Source organism: Aedes aegypti, chromosome 2 (assembly GCF_002204515.2).
Source record: "Aedes aegypti strain LVP_AGWG chromosome 2, AaegL5.0 Primary Assembly, whole genome shotgun sequence".
NCBI classification, from domain to species: Eukaryota; Metazoa; Arthropoda; class Insecta; order Diptera; family Culicidae; genus Aedes; species Aedes aegypti.
The window spans coordinates 421085433-421108090 of NC_035108.1; the positions used below are offsets into that span (position 1 = coordinate 421085433).

Below are 22658 nucleotides of genomic sequence, written 5' to 3' on the forward strand. Positions count from 1 at the left end.
GGATTACCAACTGGTGAGTTCGTTTCATGCTTGTGATAACACATTTTTTCTTGAAAGCGTAACTTTTATGTAATATTAAAACAAACTTTGTATGGTTCGTCACTATAAGAGTCGGCATTATGCTTTTTTCTTATACAATTTCAATATACATATATTTTTCTCTTTTTGACATTATTAAAAATTATCTTTTGAATTGTTCGACATTGTGAATGTTGACGTATTTTTTAAAACTTCTGCCATATAGAGACACAATGCACAGTAATACTCATATGTAATTTTCAAACAAACTATGTATGGTTCGTCACTACAAGTGTCGGCATTATTCCTGTTTCATATAATTTAAAATATATATATGTAATTTTCAGTTTTCGCCATTAATAACAATAATAAAAACGTCTTTTGAATTGCTCGACATTATAGATGTTGACGTATTTTTTAAAGCTTCTGCCAAAAACTTCTCGAGACAAAAATACAAAACTAGCTTTAAATATAAGTCGTATATTTCCCCCTTTTCCATGGATCGCATCATCGACCAGAGGTGACTCCCAGATCTTTTCCTCCCTCACTAATAAACACCCTTCCCGTGGTGATTGTGGAGATGCAGAGGTATTCTCGGTCTCTAGAAGCAACAATCATTACACCCTAACATTCCTTCCCCATCCCAACTGACTGTAAGGACTTGGCCGGCGCCGTTATTGATCAATAATATTAAATCTGCTAAAATTGCACTTCGAGAGTAAGCGGAAACTCCCATCCCTGATTCATTTGGATCGTAGTGCAATTCTTACCAGTTCCGATCAATCACGGAGTAGCAACCATTGACATGTGCAGTCAGTCTATGCTATGCTATGCTTTAAATAAATGAATATTTAGAAGTTGGATTCTATGAAGTTTTTTTCAGAATTTGAATTTGAATAAAATTATATTATTAAGTTGATGTTTTGAAGTTCGTAATGAGAAAGCCTAGTCACTTCTTAATAGAAAAATATACTGAATTTCTATCGAACTCCACCAAAAGTTGTAAGTCAAATTGCTTAAAATCTCACTGAATGTTAACAAAATTCGGGGCCTTAATTTTACACAATTCTTGAGCAATGTCAAGCAAAATCCTGATCAGAATTATTGAAAATATTAGGAAGATTTTTCGACATATCTTGGGCATGATTCTTAAGAAATCATTGACATGAATTTTATCGAAAACTTGTGCAAGATTCTCATATGTGTTGAGCCGGATTCTTACAGAATCTTTCGCACTTTGGAAATAAACACTGAATCTGGAACATAATCATGGGTAGGACATTCATACAATCCTATGTGAGATTTTAATAAAATTCTGAGTAGGATTCAAGTAAAACACTGGATAGAAGTTTAATATATTCCTGGACAGGATTACGAAACAAATCTTTAACAATTTTCTGACATAATACTATGAACAATTTTCATAAAATCCTGCGTATAGCTCTCATTGATTCTTAGGCAAAACCTTGGACAGCTTTCTCCAAAAATCTAGGACCTGTTTTTTTGCATCCTGGGCAGGACAAGCAATTGTGAAAGAATTGTTAGTAGTTGTCCTATAAAAACTTTAATTTCATTCTCATAAAATTCAAGGCAAGATATCAAAAACTCGATAAAGGTGAAAAGCTGTAAGTTTATTTTTCAACTTAAAAAAGGGTGCAGGTCGTTAGGCGGTTCTATCCCGTTATTCCGACATTTTAAAATAATCGTGTTTTATGGATTTTTCTTGCAGAGCACAACATCAAAATTTACATTACAAAATGAAATACTGTGGTAGTATAAAAGACACAAACGGCGATGTTTGTAAAATTTTGAATAGATTGAAAATCTGTTGAAAAAGAATAATTTATGTAAATGTTCACTTTTCCGTTTAACAAAATTGGAGGCAATATCTGGAAATTTTGAAAACACAATAAAATTGGTACTCTACTAGACCTACAACCTGCAGTAGATCGTTTTGAATGTTTCCTTCTTCATCGTAACATAATGTAAAAGAACTGAAATAAAACTGATTATGTTCTTATAGGTCACTTTTAGTCACTTTTTAGAGAATCGGAAGTCACTATTTAGTCACTTATTATTCAAATCTGGTCACTAAAATAACTTTTTTCGGCACCATTTTTTGCTACCAGCTCTGGTGATCCTCATCGACTCATGTACCGAAATTTTCTAACAAATGTCATTTTAGTGTTAAAACATATCTCTAAAATAAAAAATCAGGGGATCTCATTTCGGGTTGAAATTGATCACTTGTCAATACCATTATTGTTAGTTTTCAAAACAACTCTACATGATAAATTTGAGGTCCCTGAATCCGAATATGCTTGTCAAAATCTTAACAATGCAATATTTATATAAATAACGAATAGTTAAATTTCAAGAATTACTCGGAAAACGCCTAAATGTATGCAATTTCCTAAGAAAATCATTGATTTCTAACAGAAATTCAATTATTTCAACCATTTGAGCTAATTGGTACGAGTTTTGATGATGAAATCTAGTTTGCAGATATATCTCAAGCATCCTCACAAACTTTCAGGTTTATACTATGCTCAAATCCTTGCTTAGAAATAGAAGTTTATAGGTGTTTGTCAATACTGTACCGTGCATGATTTTGAAATTTTACATTATTTTCATAGTAATAAACATTCTTCAACGCAAAAAAAACTTCACAACACACAATTCGACAATAGTTACGACAAACAACGTTCATTTACTGCAGCTCACTTTGATATTTGTGCTCCATTACGCATAAATAAAATCGTGTGATACGATGATCAATTTCACCCGTCTGATCAATTACACCCGATTTTACGGTACCGGTTTTACAATTAGACGTAAAAGTGAACACTAAATATATCAAATACCTACCCGAAACAGCAGACAAAATTTTTTATTGCTTTTTTGCATCGACAATCACAAGAACACTAGGCACACGTGAGCTCGAGACAAATGTCACTGATAAAGTGAGCTCTTATCATAAGTGGTGTTTGACATGAATTAAATGAATTGAATTTGGCAATAGCGATTTCAGAGTTATTGAAGTGGGCATCAACTCTCCACCCTTCACTATTCAAACTTCAAGATGATACTTAGGAGGAAATATTCAGAACCATTAGATGCACTGACTGAACTGAAAATATTTTCTGGAACCAGTTATTCGTAAATGGCCATATTTCAGAAGATTTCCAACGAATCTTAATGCGTCCACCAGCATCCAATTTCCAATTGATTCTAATTTCTTGGGAAACATCCATACAACTTCACACCGCACAAAAATACAAACAGAAAAAAGTGATTTGTCCGAACAGAAAAAAAATGGTGACAATGTCCTATAACAAATATGCATGGCCAAGCAAGTTACTCAAAACTAGTCCAAATTTGTCATCGAATGCTTCCGGATGCATCCTTTTTCATCCATTTTTTTTTTTTTCAAAAATTTGCCTGTCTCAATCATTTTGTCTCTCCCCTGTAAGTCATCCCCGAAGGCGACTACGAAGCAGGCTGAGCATGTCATGTTGTAAAACTGACGAACAACAAACATTTTCGTGGATTTCTTCCTGATTTCTCAATTTTTCTAAGCGAAACAAAAGTCCTAGCAATTATTTTTCACAGTGTTTTACTCAGCTTTGCACGGGTTGCAATATCAGTATTTTGGAACAATAGTTTGCCTATCAATAATTAATTAATTAATCAATTAATTGTAGTCACAATTGAATGAACATTATGTTACGTTAATATGTACACGAGAGATGTGGGGGAGCAAATGTAATTCTTACGAATAAAAGCAAGTAAATTCTCGCACCACGGAGAAGCGTTTCATCCAGATACGTAGAGACCTCACCTGCCCTAAATTGTCTTGTTCTATTGACTATCGTTTTCAGGGCGTTTAGCCAAAAATTCGCGCCATTCACAGACGACACTTTTGCTCTCGAATGGTATTAGCTTGCTTTTTAGATCCCTTATTAGCGTCTGGGATTGCATCCTACGCCGAATACAAAAGAACGTTTCGTTTGATTAACTTGAAATATTGGCTAGAACTTGAGAGAGTGCTTTCTTCATTTGGAACCGGGTTGAGATTCCGATCAAACCGGCCGGGAGGGTGCTTTCCGATTGGGTGGCGGAGGAGGTGGCGCCCTCATCCGACTGGACTGGGATGAACTGAGCACCGAAGCGGCCGCAACCGATTCGATTAGGTTGTGGGAGGTCAGCAGGCCTGCTCCGACCGTCTGCGTGTTGGACGAATCGTCTTCGTCGTCGTCCGATGAAACCGAATTGACGTCCGAGTTGGACGGTGTGGGCGAGGGTGGCGAGAGGGTTTCCTGCTCCTGCAGCATCGTGCGGAATTCCTGGATGGACTCGTTCAGTGCCCACAGCTGCGACAGGAGCGACAGATCCAGCTGCCGTAAACCGTACTGGAATGAGAAGGAAGAAATATAAATATAAATGGCATGTTCAAGAATGATGCATGGACGTAGTCAGAAGAGGAAAAGGGTGGCAAGCAAGGTGCGTCGAACCCACCAAATGGCAAACAAAAAAATTAAAAATGGTTTGCTACAAAGGTTTTTTGAATTTTTAAAAGATGATCTTTAGCATTCATTTTTATGTAAAATTGCGTCATGTTGCATTTAAGATCGGTTCACAATAGACCCTGAATCTACGCCAGATAATGTGAGCAGGGTTAATTAAAACGCGTTTTCTTCTTCTTCTTGACATTACGTCCTCACTGGGAGCCTGCTTCTCAGTCTAGAGTTCTGTTCCACAGTTTGTAATTGAGAGCTTTCTATGCCAAAGTTTCCATTTTCGCATTTGTATATCGTGTGGCAGGTACGACGATACTAAATGCCCAGGGAAGTCAAGGAAATTTCCATTACGAAAAGATCCTAGACCGACCGGGAATCGAACCCAGACACCTTCAGCATGGCTTTGCTTTGTAGTCGCGGGCTCTAACCACTCAGCTAAGGAAGGCCCTTAAGATGTGTTTTGGATTCCTCTTTCTTTACTGTGAATTGGGAAAGGAGGGTGGATGTCCTTAGTTTAACGTCACATGCAAAATGAATGCAGAGGCTGTATCTAAGATCGTTTTTGCGTGATATTCGTGAAGAAACTCGCCTGACGGAAATCCTGGCTACGCCCATGGAATGATTGGAGCAGGAATCCCACGCTACCGTTCTAACACAGAGCCATTGAGAGTGGTCATAAATCGAGAAAATCTGTGGGTAACGTGCCTAGTTTGTTACAGTTTTGTCATTTCATGGGCATAACAAAAACAGACATCAAAGTGGAATTCAACGGCTCTTAGATGAGATTATTTAGTCGTATAATTATCTTCCACGGGTGGCTGACCACCATAACCGCATCTTGAGAAAACAAAACTACCTTTGTCGGGAGGTTCTCACACCTTGATCATGTTTTTACCACTTTTAATTCACTGTAGATCGTGGTCGCATGTGGACCAAGCAAGAACTACCCACAGAAACTTGGTTGAAATGAATTAACAGAAAATCCCAGAGGAAGGAAACGAGATATCACGATGGTGACGATCGTCAATGTTGACGACTGCAAGCGGGAGTGGTTGCTAATTGAAATCACAGTCAACGTAATGATCGGGAGCGAAGATTGCCGCTATCCCATGGGGTGTCCGATGATATTGCCACCAGCAGCGGGAAATTCCCACAGGGGGCTTCCAGCGCATTGGTTCATGATGCCCGGTGGATGGGATTAGCGTCAAACTCGATGTTTCGAACTACTTACATGAAAGACACAGGGCATTAATCTGACTTGAAGAGAGATGGTACTGAAGAGATCGAGAAATTGGTTTGGCTAAGCATCTCTCTTGAAATTCTTGATTGTTTTCTTAGAAGTAATTTGCAATATTTGCAGACCTGTTAGCGACTTAATGCTTTTGAAATAGAAACTTTGGCTGGTAGCTTGTCTAAGTGTCTTGAAAATAGGAGCTATTGAGAACTCATTCTAGAGAAATAAACAACCAAACAAGTACCAAGAAAAGAAACCAAAGGAATCATAAGAATACAATATTTATAAGGATTTACTAGAAAATCCGACCAGAAATTTCACTAGGGACATTTCCTAATATTTTTTCTTTGTTAATAACAACAATTACTGCAGAAACTATCTTAGTACTTGCAACACGCTATACGAATGCGAAAAGGGCCAATTGACAAAAAAGCCCTCAGTTATAACTGCAGGAGTGCTTTTAGAACACTAAGTTGAAAAGCAGACTGTGTCCCAGTTGCGAAGTAACGTCAGATAACTGCTCGTATAACTGTATGTATGTTTGCATGATTTTCTCCAGCAATTTCATCAACAAATAATTCAGGTGTTTACCCAATGTTTTCTTTAATAATTATTCCGAAGATTTCTTTAGGAGTTTATTAACCCTCAAAAGCCCGGGACGAACCTTAAATTTCCAAATTGCCTCAATTTGTAGAAAAGTAGATCAATAAATTTGGAATAAATTTTGAAGTACATGCAGTTGGTCTTACAATCCTTGGGTGAGACATCCCCCCTAACCCTCCCCCTTTTTTTCTGGGAAACGGAAAAAGCGTGGACACGAGGGGTCCAAAATTGGCATTACACGGATATCTAAAGATCCCGATGAGCTAGAAAGATAAAGTTGTTCAGCAGATCAAGGGCTATATGGCGATGAATTCTAATTGAGAATTTATCCGCTAGGTAGCGCTAGTGACAGTTTTATTCAATCATCTATATCTCAAGATCCTTATCAGCTAGAAGGTTGGTGTCTTCAGCAAAGATGTTCACTAGATCGGCGGCAATCTGGATGTGAAATATCTAATTGAGAATTCAAGAGAGTCTTGAGTAAGCCATCAAACCCATTTCTACTATGGTTCTATAACTCGATATCAAGAGTTATGGAGAGATGACTTTAGCGTCATCTATCGTATCAATCTCCAATCAGATTCCATGGCCAAATGACCAAAGAACATTGCTGAAGAGACAAACCTTCTAGCTTTCCAGCTTTGAGACTCTGGAGATTGGAGAAAAATTGTTATTCGCGTCACCTAGCGGTTGAAATCCAAATCATTCATTTTTCATCGCCAGATAGCCCTTGATTTGAAGAACATCTTTGTCGAAGACACCAACATTCTGCCTTATAAGGATCTTGAGATATAGACAATTGAAACTTTTTTTACCAGCGCTGCCTGTCGTATGAATTCTCAATTAGACTCTTCACCGCCAGATAGTGCTTTGCCAAAGACACCAACCTTCTCGCTAAAAAGGATCTTGAAATATCGCCGTTTGAAAAATATTTGGTAATAGCGTCACCTAGCGAATAAATTCTCAACTAGATTTTTTACTTCCAGATAACCCTCAATCTACTAAACAACTTTGCCGAAGACACCAACCTTCTAGCTGATTAGGATCTTGAGATACAGACGATGAAAGAAAATTGTAACGAGCGCCACCTAGAGGATGAATTCTCAATTATATATTCTTATCGCCGTGTAGCCTTTGATCTGCTGAACAACTATATCAAAGACACCATCCTTCTAGCTCATAACGGGATCTTTAGATATCCGTGTAATACCAATTTTTGTGTTTTTCTTAGGACAATCTTGAAAATTACTACAAAGATTCAACCAAAAATCCCTCCAAACATTTTTTCGAAAGTATTTGAAGAAAGCCCAAACTTATTCAGTGATTCTAATGGAGAGTGATTTTTGGATTCTCGAAAATTCCGTAACGAATTTCATTGAAAATTCTGGAACGAACATTTTTTTTTTTATTTTCTGGAAGAACTCCTGTTGGAATCTTTTGGTGATTTTATATAGAAACTACTGGAGAAATTGGAAGAAGAAATGTGGAAAAATCCTGGGATAGTCGCTGAGAGAATTTTCAAAGCAATCCCAAGAATGGTGTTCGTATGTCACGAAATGGCATAAGAATGAGTCAAAGTTCCGACGTGTTTGTGTGCGGAAAAAAGTTAAGGATTAGTCTTCGGAATAGTTGAAAAAACGGAAGAAAACTAATTAGTAATTTCTATGGAAGTTTTCATGGCGTATTTTAACAAAATAATTGATGGCGAGACAAAGTTTGCCGGGACTACTAGTTTAAGGATATTTTTTGAGAAAATTGGAGAAGGAATCACCAAAGAAATTTGTGGAGTTTTGGTGCTTCCGAGTATTCTAGTGTAAATTAGTCGAAGAATTTCTAAAACTTGTCAAGCAAACGCGTAAGTTTTTGAATGTTTTTCACTGGATCCTCTAAAATTTTGCATCAAATTTCACAGCAAGCAGTAAAAATGACCTAAGAGACCATATATCAAAAATTAGAGACTTGCTATGAAATAGCTACGGAGTCTTTAAAAAGAGAGCTGCTACCAGTCCTGCTTTAGAAACCTTTTGCCTGAAAAAAATAGACCAAACAGGAATTGAAAAGAGACCGTACAAGAATCAAGAAAACAAAACCTTATATCGAGGATTTTGCCCTCTAATAGACTCACACCTAAATAATTTTGTCACACCAAAATATTCTCCCACCTTGTTTGCCATATATTGGATGGCGTAGTAACGCACATGTAACGCATTATGTTGAATTGTACATTGAATGCAAGTTGCGTGCTTGTATTAAAGTGCCATAGAAACTGACGTGTGAGTATTTACACAGCGTAACAAAAATGACATTTTTGCGTGTCTCAAGGATCAAATTATGTGTCTCTAGTAGATTTGGGGTTGCTGAATCTGGTGCCATTCTCAGAAATGTACCAGCTCGTCACAATTTTCAGCTACAGGTCGCCAAAGTTGTATAAAACACTGGTTTTATTATTGTTCGTTTTGTTGAGGAATAGATTCTCATGCACATTTTGAACGTGTAAAAATAAATACTCACACGTCAGTTTCTATGGCACTTTCATAGAAGTACGCAACTTGCATTCAATGTACAATTCAACATAATGCGTTACATGTGCGTTACGTGTTAGTTTTGTTAGCTACGACGCCATCCAATATATGACAAACATGGTGGGAGAATATTTTGGTGTGACAAAATTATTTCGGTGTGAGTCTATTAGAGGGCAAAATCCTCAATAATGTTTACATAAAATTTAAAGTACAATTTATCGTTTTTTTTTTGTAATCTCATCCACCAAACATGCAAAATAGAACTTGAACTTTCATTTCAGACATAATTTGATTGAAATTGCGCGATTAAATTTCGATTAAATCGATTTCTTCAACATGCTTGCAGTCTCCACACAAAATTCTTCGTTTTTTCTATATGGCAAAATACAACAATTCTCTAAACCATCAAAAAATAACTTTTCCGTATCGAAAGTATTACAAATTATTACCAATAATTTTTTGCATTTTCAACAGTCGATATCTCAAAAACTAGACGTGCTATGATATTTCTGAAAACGGCAATGGATTCAGCAACCCTTAATTAAGTGAATAGCGGTATTTTGGTGCTGGAGACAAAAACGTGTTCCGCAGTGTTATTTTTCCACGTTCAAAAGGTGCATGAGAATCTATTCCTCAACAAAACGAACAATAGAAACCGGGAGATATGTGACCAGCGAATAAAAAGACATTTTTCCATACAAAATGACCAAGTTTGGATCTTGGCTCTTAGAGCTCCGATTGGGATGAACTTTTTACCGTACCTAGGAAATAAATTGAAATTTGTGCAGTGAACAATTCACAGCATTTTGATCACTAATTTAAAGTTACCGCAAATTCCCCATTTTGTAAAATATGCTAAATTTTTCATTTTGAACTATTTTTGAAACGAAAGGATTTAGAGCCATGTACCCTTTGGCAAACATGTTTGGTTTAACAAGAGAAACAAGTATGAAGAACAAAGTTTTACTGCAAAATTAATACCTTTCAAAATACATTGAAACCAAAATGTTTACATTTTTTTCAATAAGGGACATTTTCAATAACTTCAATGTGTGTGATCAAAATGATGTGAGTCTTTTACTGCATAAATATTAGGTTATTCCATAGTGACGATAGAAATATCAGATCCATCGAAGCCCTAGGAGTCAGGATCCAAGTTTCCAAACTTGGCCATTTTGTATGAAAAACGGCAAAATTATATTTTCTTCCGCTGGTCACTGTAAGAGTTAGATTCATAGAATATTAGCAGTTTTTTACTGATCCTATATTGTTTGTATTTTTTCATGATTTTCTGCAAGAATTGTATCAGATATCATTTAAATATTTTCTCAAAGTTTTCTTCCGATATAACTCCGAAGTTTTCTTCAGGATCAGATAAACCTTGATTTTTTTTATTTTTATTTTTTGTGAGAATGCCCAATGATCTGCAGGAATTCATCTCGTGAATCATCCATCGTAATTTATACATGGGAATTTATCTGTACTATTGGTATTCACTCTAGAGGTTCTTCCTACGATTCCTTCAACAATTCCTCCAGAAATTCTTTGACAAATTATCCTAAATGGTCGATGTTCAGACAGACCGGACTAGATGATATTTTGACAGTCTAAAAACATGTTGAGGACTCCATCAGTTTTGATTTTTTCGATGCTATTTTGAGACAGATGTATTATCAAATAGATAAGTTCCATTATAAAGACAAATAACCTATTTTTTTTGATATTTCGAATGCCTGGGGTACGTTTTTCTGAAATCACGAAAAAACACTTGGTTTCGTCTGTATGAACACCGACCAAATAGACTTCAAATCATTTCTATAGGCATTCTTTCTGGGATGTTTCCAGGGAAATGACAAAGATTTACAGAAATTTTTTGAGAAATTTTTGAGAAAATCCTAGAAGTGTTTCCAAAGAAACTTATAAAGTTACTTCTGTTAAAAACAGTGTTAGATCTGCTACACTTCTAAGGAAGTCTTTGATGATTTTCTAGATAAATTTCTAAGATTGAAAACAACAATCATTTTAATCTCTGGATACCATCTTGAAGGAATTCCTTGACAAACATCGAACGGAATTCCTGTTGCTATTTTGCTTAGGAACAATAAAAGTAATCATTGGAATAACTACTGTAGTGTCAACTGGTGTGAAAGATTATATGATTTTACTTAAGCTATGGTTTAACTCGAGTAATGTTTGGAAGAACTGCTGGAGTAATTCACGAATGAAATACAGGAAAAATTCTCGAAGAAATTTCTTGAGGAACTTCAAGTTCAATCCTAGAGGATTTATTGAGGAATTCTTGGGAGACTTTCTGGAGCTATTCCTGGGAACAATCTTGTATAAGATCTTGAAGGAATTCAAATGAAAAAGGCTGAAAGAATAAGTGTTAGAATCGGAGTAGGGATTTTTGTAGGGTTTCCTGGAAAAATACCTAAATTATTTTTTTTACAAAGTCTCATAAATAAATCTTTGTGTATTTTATTCGACCAACTCCTGTAAGAATCTTTAGACAGATGATCTTTTAGATATAAAGTACCCAGTGAACCACGTATCGTATAAGAATGTGCATTCAAAATCACATATTCATGCGTCCAAAATCAGAATTGCACAAGATGACATATTAAGCGTTATCAATGTCAATACAAGTTGTATATAAATCCCCAATACGAATCATTAACGACCATCTATGTTGATAACAAAACATGTCGTAAATAGTGCAACATAGAATCACGTTATGTTATATAAGCTGATAGATCATATATCAATCCAGTAAGCATCATATGAAATCTCAATAACTTAGCAAAAATTGCCACCCAAAATTTGTCTATCTGCTGACGATGGGCCTCAAAGAACAACAAAGTATGTGTCGCTCTACATAAAACATGTATTAACATTGGCAAATAATCATCCATCGGATAAGTAACCCTTGGTGGTACAGTGGTAAGGTGTCCGATTCCTGATCCAGAGGTCCCGTGTTCGAGACTCGCTGGAAACTTTTTTTTTAAATTTTCATCCAAATTTTGTGGCATCGTATTTCTGATCGCAGAAAGTCCGAAAAAGTCGTGCCAAGTACGCATATAGCCTCCACTTTGGTAGGTATATAGCCTTTTCGTGCATTCTATACGATTGAATTGATTCATATAGAATGATGTATAACAAAAGTTATACCAACCAAAATGTTGACTGGGTAACAACTCAGGCAGACGAGAATTTTAAAATCATATCGTGAAACGAACAAATTTTGATCTCATATCTCATTCTGATATTGAAAAGATGTTCGATATCGCGATAACTCAAAATCTGAAAATTTGTACACAAGATCAAAATTAGTTCTTTGACATGGAATAAAACACATTCAACAGCAAAGTGGCCGAGCTGAACAGTGTGATATCGGGACAATCTCAGAGAGCTACCAACAGTCTCAGACAGCGAAGAACATGAAGTTCTTTTTTTTTCGTCTTCTAGCTGCGAGGCAAAGCCAAATGGTTAATATATCTGGCTATAGATCTGAAAGTCGAGGGTTCGATGCTGGTTGTCAACATTTTGTTCAATTGTATTCTTCACCATCTCTCAGCTCATTTTTTAATACTTCTACATACTATCTATGTTATATTATGTTTGATCTTTTATCTCTTATTTCCAACAAAAACAATAGCTGATGATCGTTAGTAATTATTTTAGAATTACCCAATAAAAAATGTTAGTGCTATAAGCCAAGATTATTTGCTTTCTGCTATATAACAGTCCCAGACAACCAGAAGTCGCAGAAAAGTTCACGTTATAACTCGCTTATTTATACAAATTACATCAAACCCGCAACACACGGTGGATAAAACAGTCAAATTGATGAGTTTCCTCGCATAAAACGCTTTTTTTCTGAGTTCCTTTGTACATTTTGTTTCGTCCCGTACACTCGTACAAAGTAAGTCGAATCAATCCGTAGCAGCTGTCAAATCAAAATTTGTTATCATAAGTTAAGTCGCATAGAATAATAGTTTAGTTCGGTAGAAAATTTAAACACTCGCAGTAGAAGGCCTTTTCGCGACATCTTATAAGTAAAATTTTGCACATTCAAAGCCTCCAGGTGATTTTGTTATACGTACATTTTGGTTGTCTGGGTTTGCATTCAAGCAGCGAACGCAACAATAATTGAAAGCTGTCAAAAATAGAGAGATTAGCGTTAATACAGCTGCTATGCAAACGTTTTAAAGCTACAAATCTTAGCTGAAAAACTTCGTCAGTTATAGCTTTTGCTGCTTTCACCCGAGCAAAGTCCAACATCAAAAAGAAAGTAAGTCAAAAACATATTCTGTTTTCAGCATCAAGTTGGTATCATAATTTAATATCAATTTGTCATTAAAAAAAATCGATATCATATTTTGTTTTTGTACTGCCATCATTTTAATTTTTTGGTAATGTTTTCATTTTACATAATCATAAATTGATTCGTGGTACATGTAAACACTATGAGAATATAAAAATGAGGCACTTATATTGTTGCAGACTCGTTTCAATATCAATCAAATATATGTACATCTTAATGAGTTCTCAATTTGCCCTCCATGGTAGCAGAAACAGTTTCAAACTTGCTGTAACTGATAGCAAAAATAGTTTCCAATTTGATTTCATGGGAACACTTTTCTGCTCTCAGTTTTGGTATTTTAACCGATAGAACGACCAAAATGACAGCAAACTGAGTTATCAAAACTCGCGACATCATAACATCTAGTTTTCAATATGATCTCAAACTAATGTTGTTGAACAAAAGTCCCCATTATTATTCCAACTGCTTCTATACTATATGATTTGTTATGCTGCATAATAAACCATTAAGAAGCGCTATGTCGTATGTTATACATCAAATATACAGCAGTAAGCTGTTAAACAACAACCTATGGAGCATCTACACAGCCTGTTGGATGTAAACATTGCGTTTGACGTTTAACGTGGTGTAAGCGTGGCTACATCTTATAACACCATTACAATATTATATGAACCGTTTTCGACGTAGAATAAAACGGGGTGTTTACTTTGCCTTACCTCAGGATACTGAGATCGTGAGTTCGATTCCAAAGAATGGCTGGTACTTTAATTGTGTATCGTTGGAAACATTACTTCAGCTACTAATGAATTGCATTCCGGAAGCAGTGAAACAGCTTGAAAATAACGTTCAATCGATAACACAGCGAAGCTGTATAAAAATATTTCAATAGTTGCGAAATGGTTGAATAAGCGCCTTTTGAAGATGTTATACAGCTGCTTGTCCTATAACAGTCGAGACAAAGTAATGGTCAGTATGCATAATAGCTGTCTACACAGCTTAAAAATAGCTGAGTAGATTCTCTAGATTTGTAGGCAAAAGGATCGCATAGAAGCTTCCGTTCGTATGTACAGCAAATTTACTCTACATGAAGCCGTATAAAGGAAGCTTTGAGAATGTTTACATTTGTACTAAATGTTAGTTGGGAACATATCAGGATCTTGTCTAGCTCTTTCCACCATAACTCCATCATAACTGGAGAATTTTCAGATGAATTAATGGAAAAACATCTGGAGGAAATCCTGGGATAGTTTCTTAGAGAAAATGTTCAGAGTAATCCCTGTGTAAATTACTGGAGGAGCAAATCCTAGAGAAATTTTAAGAATCGCTTAAAATATCGTTAGAAGAATTGATGCAGAAATCTCAAGAGGAAGTTCCCTTGAGAAGTCTGAAAGTTTTGCAGGAGAAATCTATCGATAAATCACAAGAAGAATTACTGAAGAAGAATTACAAGAAGGAAAAATTCGAGGAATCTGGGGAAAAAATCCTAAACAATTTGATGGGTAAGTCACGCTTTATAGTTTCTGAAGGTTTCTAAGCCGACACTGAAGACGGCCTTACAGTTGAGGTCGAAATACGCGTATCTGTCAAAGGATACAAACTATAGTTAAATTAAATGGTATAGTTTTAAATTCGGTTTTTCATCAAGTTTCACAATTAGTAGTAGTATATCAATGAACAAAAGCAGCGGCATTTACAATTTACATATTACCTCCATTATCCCCATCTATTTTTCCACTTATCCTTCTCCAGCTTCACCGGTTTGCATTCCCATTGAAACCAGTTTCAATTGTTATGTCATGTCACACCAATTAATTTATTTGACTTCTAACAACTTTCGCCAGTCGCGCTTTCAAATATACACCCAAAGCGTTGCGTCGGCGCTCGAGTACCGGCAATTACGCCAGGATACAACCATTAAACGCCACCGGATCGCACAATCTTGATTCCTTTCCGGAACATTTGATGAACAAACGATACAAACGCTCCACAGCTAAAGAGTCGGATTTGAATCAGAGGAAACGCATACCGTGGTGAATCAAAATCCGGACGGTACCGATATCCGGACACTCTGATTATATTAACTAATTAGAGTTAAAGTTAAGTGATAATATGTTTGATTTTTATTCACTCTCTTTTCATTAATATTGCTGATCATTTTACATTCATTTCTCAGGTAATCAAATCACTATTATTACAAACGTGCTATTATTTTTACCACTGTAGAGCAAACGTGGACATCTAGTTTATTAAAGATTGATATTCATGTAGGTATTGATATTATTTAAATTAAAATTAAACGGATATTGCATGCTTTAACACAGTTGTCCGGATTTCGATCCAAAAGTGTCCGGATTTAGAGACATCATTTGCTTGCGGTGTCCGGATTTATAGACAAGACATGCTTCAATATTTTACTGATTTTTATGTTAAAATCATGGTTTTTACCAAAAAGTTCATCACTTTCGTGAAGACCAGGCTTGAAACTATCTTTGAAATAATATTGTATTGAGGATTTCCTAAAACAACACACTCATATTAGAGTTTGAACATTTGTAGTTGTTGTTGTTGTTTGAGAGAGGGAATTTAACCCGAAGGTCATTCGTCCCTTTAACATTTGTAGTGCCTTAAGCGTCCGGGTATTGATGCACCACGGTATACTTCGAGGGTGATTTAGTGACTTTCTTTGGCCGTCAACCTGAACGCATTTTTCTCCGCTTGGCCTGTAGTGTAGAGGTACCTAACATAGTATCTACAAAGGAAGTGTGAAGAAAATAACAGCACAAAGTGTTCAATCCCATTCAAGTCGCGCGCACCGAACAGAAATGTCACACTTCAAGTGGTTTTATTGAGGAAATTTGTAATGAGACGGACATAAAGCTAGACGGGCACGAGACTTAGACGATTGACGACGTGTAGGGGGATTAGGGGCATAATGAACATACGGGGCGAAATGGACACCCTCTCAATATCAGATAATACACATATTTCATCAAAAGTTCATTCACTGCATGAAATCTGTTATGCGTTTGAAATGCTTGGCGGTAAAAAAAAAATGTTTTTGCTTCAATTGTTCTTTAAAATTTGACTTAAAATTTTTCTCAGTTTCAAATTGGTATATAAGCAAGACCGTGGAAGAATCTAATTTTTGAGCAAAGTAACAAACCCAGAAAGGTTCTTTTTAGCTATTATGATTGAGGGAGAGTCCTTTTGCATATCGGAATGATTGACAGTCATTGAATATGTTGGAATAACTAAATTTCATACAGGTGTTCATTTCGCCCCGATACCTTTTTACCAGCCTTGTTTTCGACCCAATTTTCTTTCTCGCTTTTCTGACATATGATATGATTTTTATCACTATGAAAGAATGTGGCACGTCGTACTAACATCAAACTTGAAAACTAGCCGGGGGTAAATTAAAAACATTGCCATTTAAGGGTCTTAAAACGAACATTTGCTTAACGTGTCCATTATGCCCCTAATTCCCCTATCGGTTTTAATCCGTCATCGTCCGGGTTTGAGTTTGAACACGACTAAAAACTTCAAATTGTTCTTCTCTTCTCCTTTTTGGAATTGACGTCCTCACTGGGACAGACCCTGCTTCTCAGCTTAGTGTTCTTATGAGCACTTCCACAGTTATTAACTGCACGGATAAAAATCTGATTCCCACACCATGATTTAAAAGTCATGAAATTCATAAATTGGTTAGGTCGTGATATCAGGACGACAAATCATGGTTTCTGGAGTCATAATCATGATTCTTCATAAACGTACATTTAGAGCGACAACACTAAGTGAGTGCACTTTGCTTCAATTCATTCGCATCGATCACCCATCATTCACCACGATAGATCGGTACTGTGGTACAGTACGTGGCTCTCAATCTGAAGGTTCTTGGTTCGAATCTTGCTATAACAGATTTTGTTTTTTTTTGTTTTCATTTTATCGGGTTGACTAACTGAGATTTATAAATAGATCCTAAACGGAAGCGCGAGTCATGATTTTCGAGCATACGATGCATGCTTTCGGGCACTTAGCTGCAACTTGTGTCGCGTTACGACAATCTGACTCATGATATCGTGAGTCCAAATCATGGTGTATTTTCATAAGATGAAAACACACTGGAATCATGATATCCGGGTGCATCATCATGATTTTGGATTCTGATTTCTACTCGTGTGAGACCTTTTTTGCCAAAGTTGCCATTTATGCATTCGTATATCGTGTGGCAGGTACTGTTATACTCTATGCCCAGGGAAGTCAAGGAAATTTCCATTACGAAAAGATCCTGGACCGACCGGGAATCGAATCCAGACACCTTCAGCATGGCTTTGCTTTGTAGCCGCGGACTTTAACCACTCGGCTAAGGAAGGTCTCTCTTCAAATTGTATTGCTCCGTTAGTTCAAATTTGATGATTTACTCGAAAATAACACACATATTTTGAACATTCATTGGTTGATTGAAAATTGAGTACTTATCAATTAATTAATGGTAAGGTACACACTTAAATTATTTCACCGACCTCAGTAAAAATTTTCGCCGAGAACCCAACAGCTGAGAATTCGGTAATTTCTAACGCCGAATGAATCTCGGTACTTATTTTACCGGGATTTCGGCAATCCGAATTTTTTGCCGAGATCTCGGCTAACGTAACCGAGATTCGGTAAACGTTTACCGAGATCTCGGTAAAATTTTTACCGAGAATCGTCAAATTATTACCGAGATATCAACTGTTAGGTTCTCGGCGAAACCGTTTAAGTGTGTAACTCATTTGACTGTCGACGCGTTCATAGGTTTTTACGATTTTATTGAGAAAAACACATTCAAATCTATTAAGAGAAGCATTTCTAGCCTTTTACTACAATCTAGGGTAAAAAATAGTATTCTAAAACACATCGTACATCCAAATCGAGGGTGGCGCGTTTTGCCCCCTATGGGCAAATTACCCCCAGTTCCCCTAGATCGAAAAGCACGAAGGGATGCTTTCTCAGTCCAAGAGAGGTCCATTTGTTCATAGCCGTTTTTGTCGATTGCCGTGTTAATCCGGATGCAGTTGGGCGTTCGCTCATAAAAGGGTTAGATGTCAATCCGCTTTCAGACGGCCGTGATGTTGGACGGATGGGCTCGTGTTTTTCTTGAGTAGACTGACGAAGTTTTTTGTTGAGAGGGCAGGGAATCAAACTCATGACCATCGGCTTAAAAAGCGAACCTGTAGCCAACTACGCCCCGATGACCCCCTAAGATTTTTTTTTTGTTGTGAACAATTATATAATAGAATGATTGAAAAAATCCCCGGAGGAATTCTGCAAGAATCTCTTCAGAAATAAAAATAAGAGTTGAAAATCATGGAGAAATTATTGCAATGATCGCTCGAGAATCCTAATAAATATTAAAGGAATAACTATATACAATTTTGGTGGAATCTCTGGAGATATTTCTAAAGAAATACATGAAAGAGCATGGTGCAGTTCGTGAAATGATTTCAGGAGAGATGGTCAGAAACATCTCTTGAGATTACTAAAGAATTTGTGCTGAAAAACCTGCAGGAATCACTGAAGAAATGTTTGCAGGAAACCCTAATAGAATTCCTGGTGGTATTGATGTGTATATTATTAGTGGAAGTTTTGGCGGAAATCCTGCAGAAGTTCTTAAAACAAGCTAAACGAGAAACTTTGAACAATGTTGGAGAAATCTGAGGCACACGTAGAAGGATTTTAGCAGGATAGGAAATCTTTGGAAGAACCACTGCGGAAACTCTCGATATTGCTAATAACATGATGGACTGTATGTACACTTTTTCAAAAGAATTTTGTAAGAGCCAATGAATACATTTTTGATGGAATCTACGTCAAACTCTTTCTCTTATAGCTAATTCCTGATATAATGTTTAGGAGAGATTCTGGAATTGTTGGCATTAATGAAATTGTAGTAAATTTACGTAATCACAAGAAGACTGTAATGGGAATATAAGTTACAGTAATTTAAAAGCAAGTTTTGGGAAATCTAATGGTACTGTTTGCTTCAAGCGTTCAATATGAAGTGAAGACACGTTGTCAGGCTTCTTCACGACTTGGAAATGAGCTTTGAACTCATCTCCAAGTATTTCCATTCCCCTAATGCACATCGTGTATGACACGGCTCATCAACACTTCCGGGCGAATGTTTGCACACATCGTAAAAAGCACATTCTCGAACCAATCTGTTCCGGTGATGGACAGATCCCGGAATAGACTAGAGCCGGACAGACGCGAAAGGCGGCGTCATACTTTCAACCATCCTCCACTACTGGTACACCGGCCGGGTAGATCATTTGACGGTGCCAGATGGTTTTGCCTCCATCATCCGACCAACAGTTACTGTATTGCACGGCAGCAGAGCCAAGGTCAATGCCAGCGAGCCGCGGTTCGTCAAGAGCAGGGCTTCCCAACGGCTTCATTTTGTGCGGCCCGCGATGAGATTGAAGTTTCCCGTTGACTGTGCTGCCATCGTTAAATTTGAATATAGGGTAGGTGTACCAGTTATGGACATAGTGGTTCCCTATTTCGCCATACGTGATTACTTTAATGTCTTCAAATTTTGGAAATGTTTGTGTGTTGTAGTAGTTAGATTTAAGATATATCTTGATGTTAAAACATTCAAAAAGATTTAAAATGTGAAAGTTATCAAAATTTCACATATGGCCAAATAGGGAATCACTATGGCCATAACTGGTACACTTTCCCTACCGAGGCAAGCTAATCAGCTTATTTATCACTTTACTTCAAGTTAGATTATCCGTTAGAAATGCTCTACACGGATGCTCTCTATCTCTTATGGTTTACGAGTTATGATTTTTTTAAACAAATACGTCAGGGTGGACCGGAAAAATCAGTTTTTTTTTTCAATAACTTTTTACACAAAAATTTCTCGCAAAAATTTTGTTCCGAGTACTTTTAAAACTTTTGATTGCGCAACTTTTTGTCGAAGAAACTACTATTCTATCTCTTATGGTTGCAGAGTTGACAGAGATTTTCCTCGAAAACATGGTTGTTTTTAAAAGTCAATATCTCTGTAAGGCGCAAACGGATTCTCAACCTTCTGTCGTCATTAGAAAGATAATCTCTTTCTCTGTTAATGGCAACACAACAGTGAGGACGTCTTTTGTTTGAGAAGTTTAACAAAATTTTAAAAATAATATGTTTTTTAACGAAATCATCCATAACTTGAAAAATAATCGAGATAGCTCTTTGGTGGCTTTAGCAAAAATGTGCAAAATTGAAAATTCTAAAAGTGTTTGATACAAAGTATTCACAAAAGTCAACGCTTTAAGTTATATTCTATTCTATTCTATTCTATTCTAAGCGCTTGCACAGCCAATGTTGAAAAGCATCCTGGAAATTCCGAAATTTCTTCCAGTATTTTCTTGTCAGCATTAATATTTGCAGTAAATCGGTAATATGATACAAATATTAAAATGGCCAGGCCCACTGTGCAGACTTTGTATTGAAGATAGTTTAGAAACTGGCGGCGATCAGGTTATTCACTCATGAATAATATGATAGACGAAAATTCCTAATCTGTTTGAAGGAAGAAACGGGGACAACCGTACCAACCGTTTCATTTCAGGGGATAGATACAATCGTTGGGAGTGGCTTTGCTAAGAATGTTAGGGCGCACTCCATTGTAGTGCACTATTCCTGGGATGGGACATAGGCATTTCTGCCTTATGCCCTGGCTCTAGAGCCTTGGCTTAAGCGCCATTACTCGCTCTCTGAAATGAAAAGAAAAGAAAACATTCCTATTCCCCATTAAGAAACAAATCAATGTTTGGAAAACACAGGAGCAAAAATAGGCTATGAATGCTTATTGGCTAATGAATGCCCATGGCTAAAAAAATAAATTGAAGCTTGCAAAAGTCATTCTGTGCCGAAAAAAATACCGCTGTGAAATACTTATCCACGGTTAAATCCATACACAATTTACGCACAATCTTCAACCACCAGCAAAAGCTCAACTTTTTATACGCAAAAAATGACAGCCACATTTTTTGAACGTCCGTCCACGCTCACAGATTCCAACGCTTTAAGTTATATTCACCAAAAACCGAAATTTATACGGTAAAGAAAGCGAAAAAAGAGATATTTGCTAGAACAATCGAAATAACTGTATGTAAAGTTATTTGAAATTGAATATAAATGTATTGATATTAGATCGATCACAGTAACCGGAAACTAAGGAATTTGGAGTAGGAAAATTATTTAGATAGTCATTAGACCAATGCCATCTACTAAGACTACCAAGACTACCACATAATCTGGGAAATAATTCTCACAAAAATTGGGCAGTGTTTTCACATAGTTCTGGGAAGGATTTTTCTATCTTGGACAACATTCAAAGCACAATTTTACATAATTCTCGAAAAGATTTCTAGGGCATTAGGGATTCTCACATACTATTTAGGTGTGAAAATCCTTTGCCTAAATTCTGGGACGATTTTTTACACAATCAGATCAAATCAGCCATCATTTCTTTTTGAGCTTCTCCAGAAGAATTTTTCGTTTCATTTTACGAGAATGTTGAAATTTCTTTTTAACCAAAAATTTTGGACTACCACACAATATTGTTTCTGAAATGTGACCCGCGATTCGAAAAGTTTGGGCAAGTCTGGTCAAAAGTCAGCCACAGCAGTCGTCATGCGGGATGCCACTGCAAAGAAGATGAGCGGAAAGCATGACGGAAAGACAGACGGGTTATTGAGGGGTGGAAAGACGGCATGGACTTTAATGGCGATAATGCTGTAATGGTTCATCTGTATTCATTTCTTTATAATTGTTGTTTTGGCAGACGATCGCGCGCGCTCGTGATGTTGATGATGACGATGTCTTCGGGAAGATTGAGGTGTAAACGCTGCTAGTGTACTTACTAACGATGTTTATTATTTTTGTTATTGTTCCACTTTTGGGAGGTCTCTTCCATTCCGAATAGAGTGGCCCGGGCAATTAATAGGATTGTATGTAGATACAGTACAGTAGGAAGGTACATGAGAGAGTTCACACTTTGGGTGGCCTTGAAAGCGGAAATCAAGAGCAGTCGGGTTTTCGACTTGAGCACTCCATCAAATTGTGGCACTGTGCGATGGCTTTTTGCGCTGATCGATGCTCTCGTGCAATTTTTATTCAAGTTTAAGTGAGATTGGAAGTAATCGGGGCATAATAAGTGCATGCATTTTGTAATTGTATGGATTCTTAAGAACAGTACAATTAACTGATGGATCAATAATAGATTATTCGATTGAAGATTTTTTTTGAGGAAATATTCATTGGGAAAATATCCTCAGTCGGCAGGATCCGAGAATTCCAATTTTCTTCAGAAATTCGTTCAGAAAAAAACTTCAGACATTTCTTCAGGGGATTTTGAAAAAAAAAATGTCTTCAATACAGAAATGTCTTCAACAATG

At 36.6% G+C, this 22658-nt stretch overlaps 1 protein-coding gene across 1 annotated transcript in view; it reads right to left on the minus strand.

Annotated features, from left to right (window-relative positions):
* Positions 1 to 3617: 3617 nt before the first annotated feature.
* The window catches only part of LOC5579502 (AF4/FMR2 family member 4), a 238298-nt gene continuing 219257 nt past the window's right edge, over positions 3618 to 22658 (minus strand). Inside the window, exon 3 of the mRNA XM_021847476.1 lies at positions 3618 to 4430. Within this exon, the coding sequence (XP_021703168.1) occupies positions 4101 to 4430 (330 nt within the window). The 3' untranslated portion in view covers positions 3618 to 4100. The remainder of the gene's footprint in view (positions 4431 to 22658) is intronic.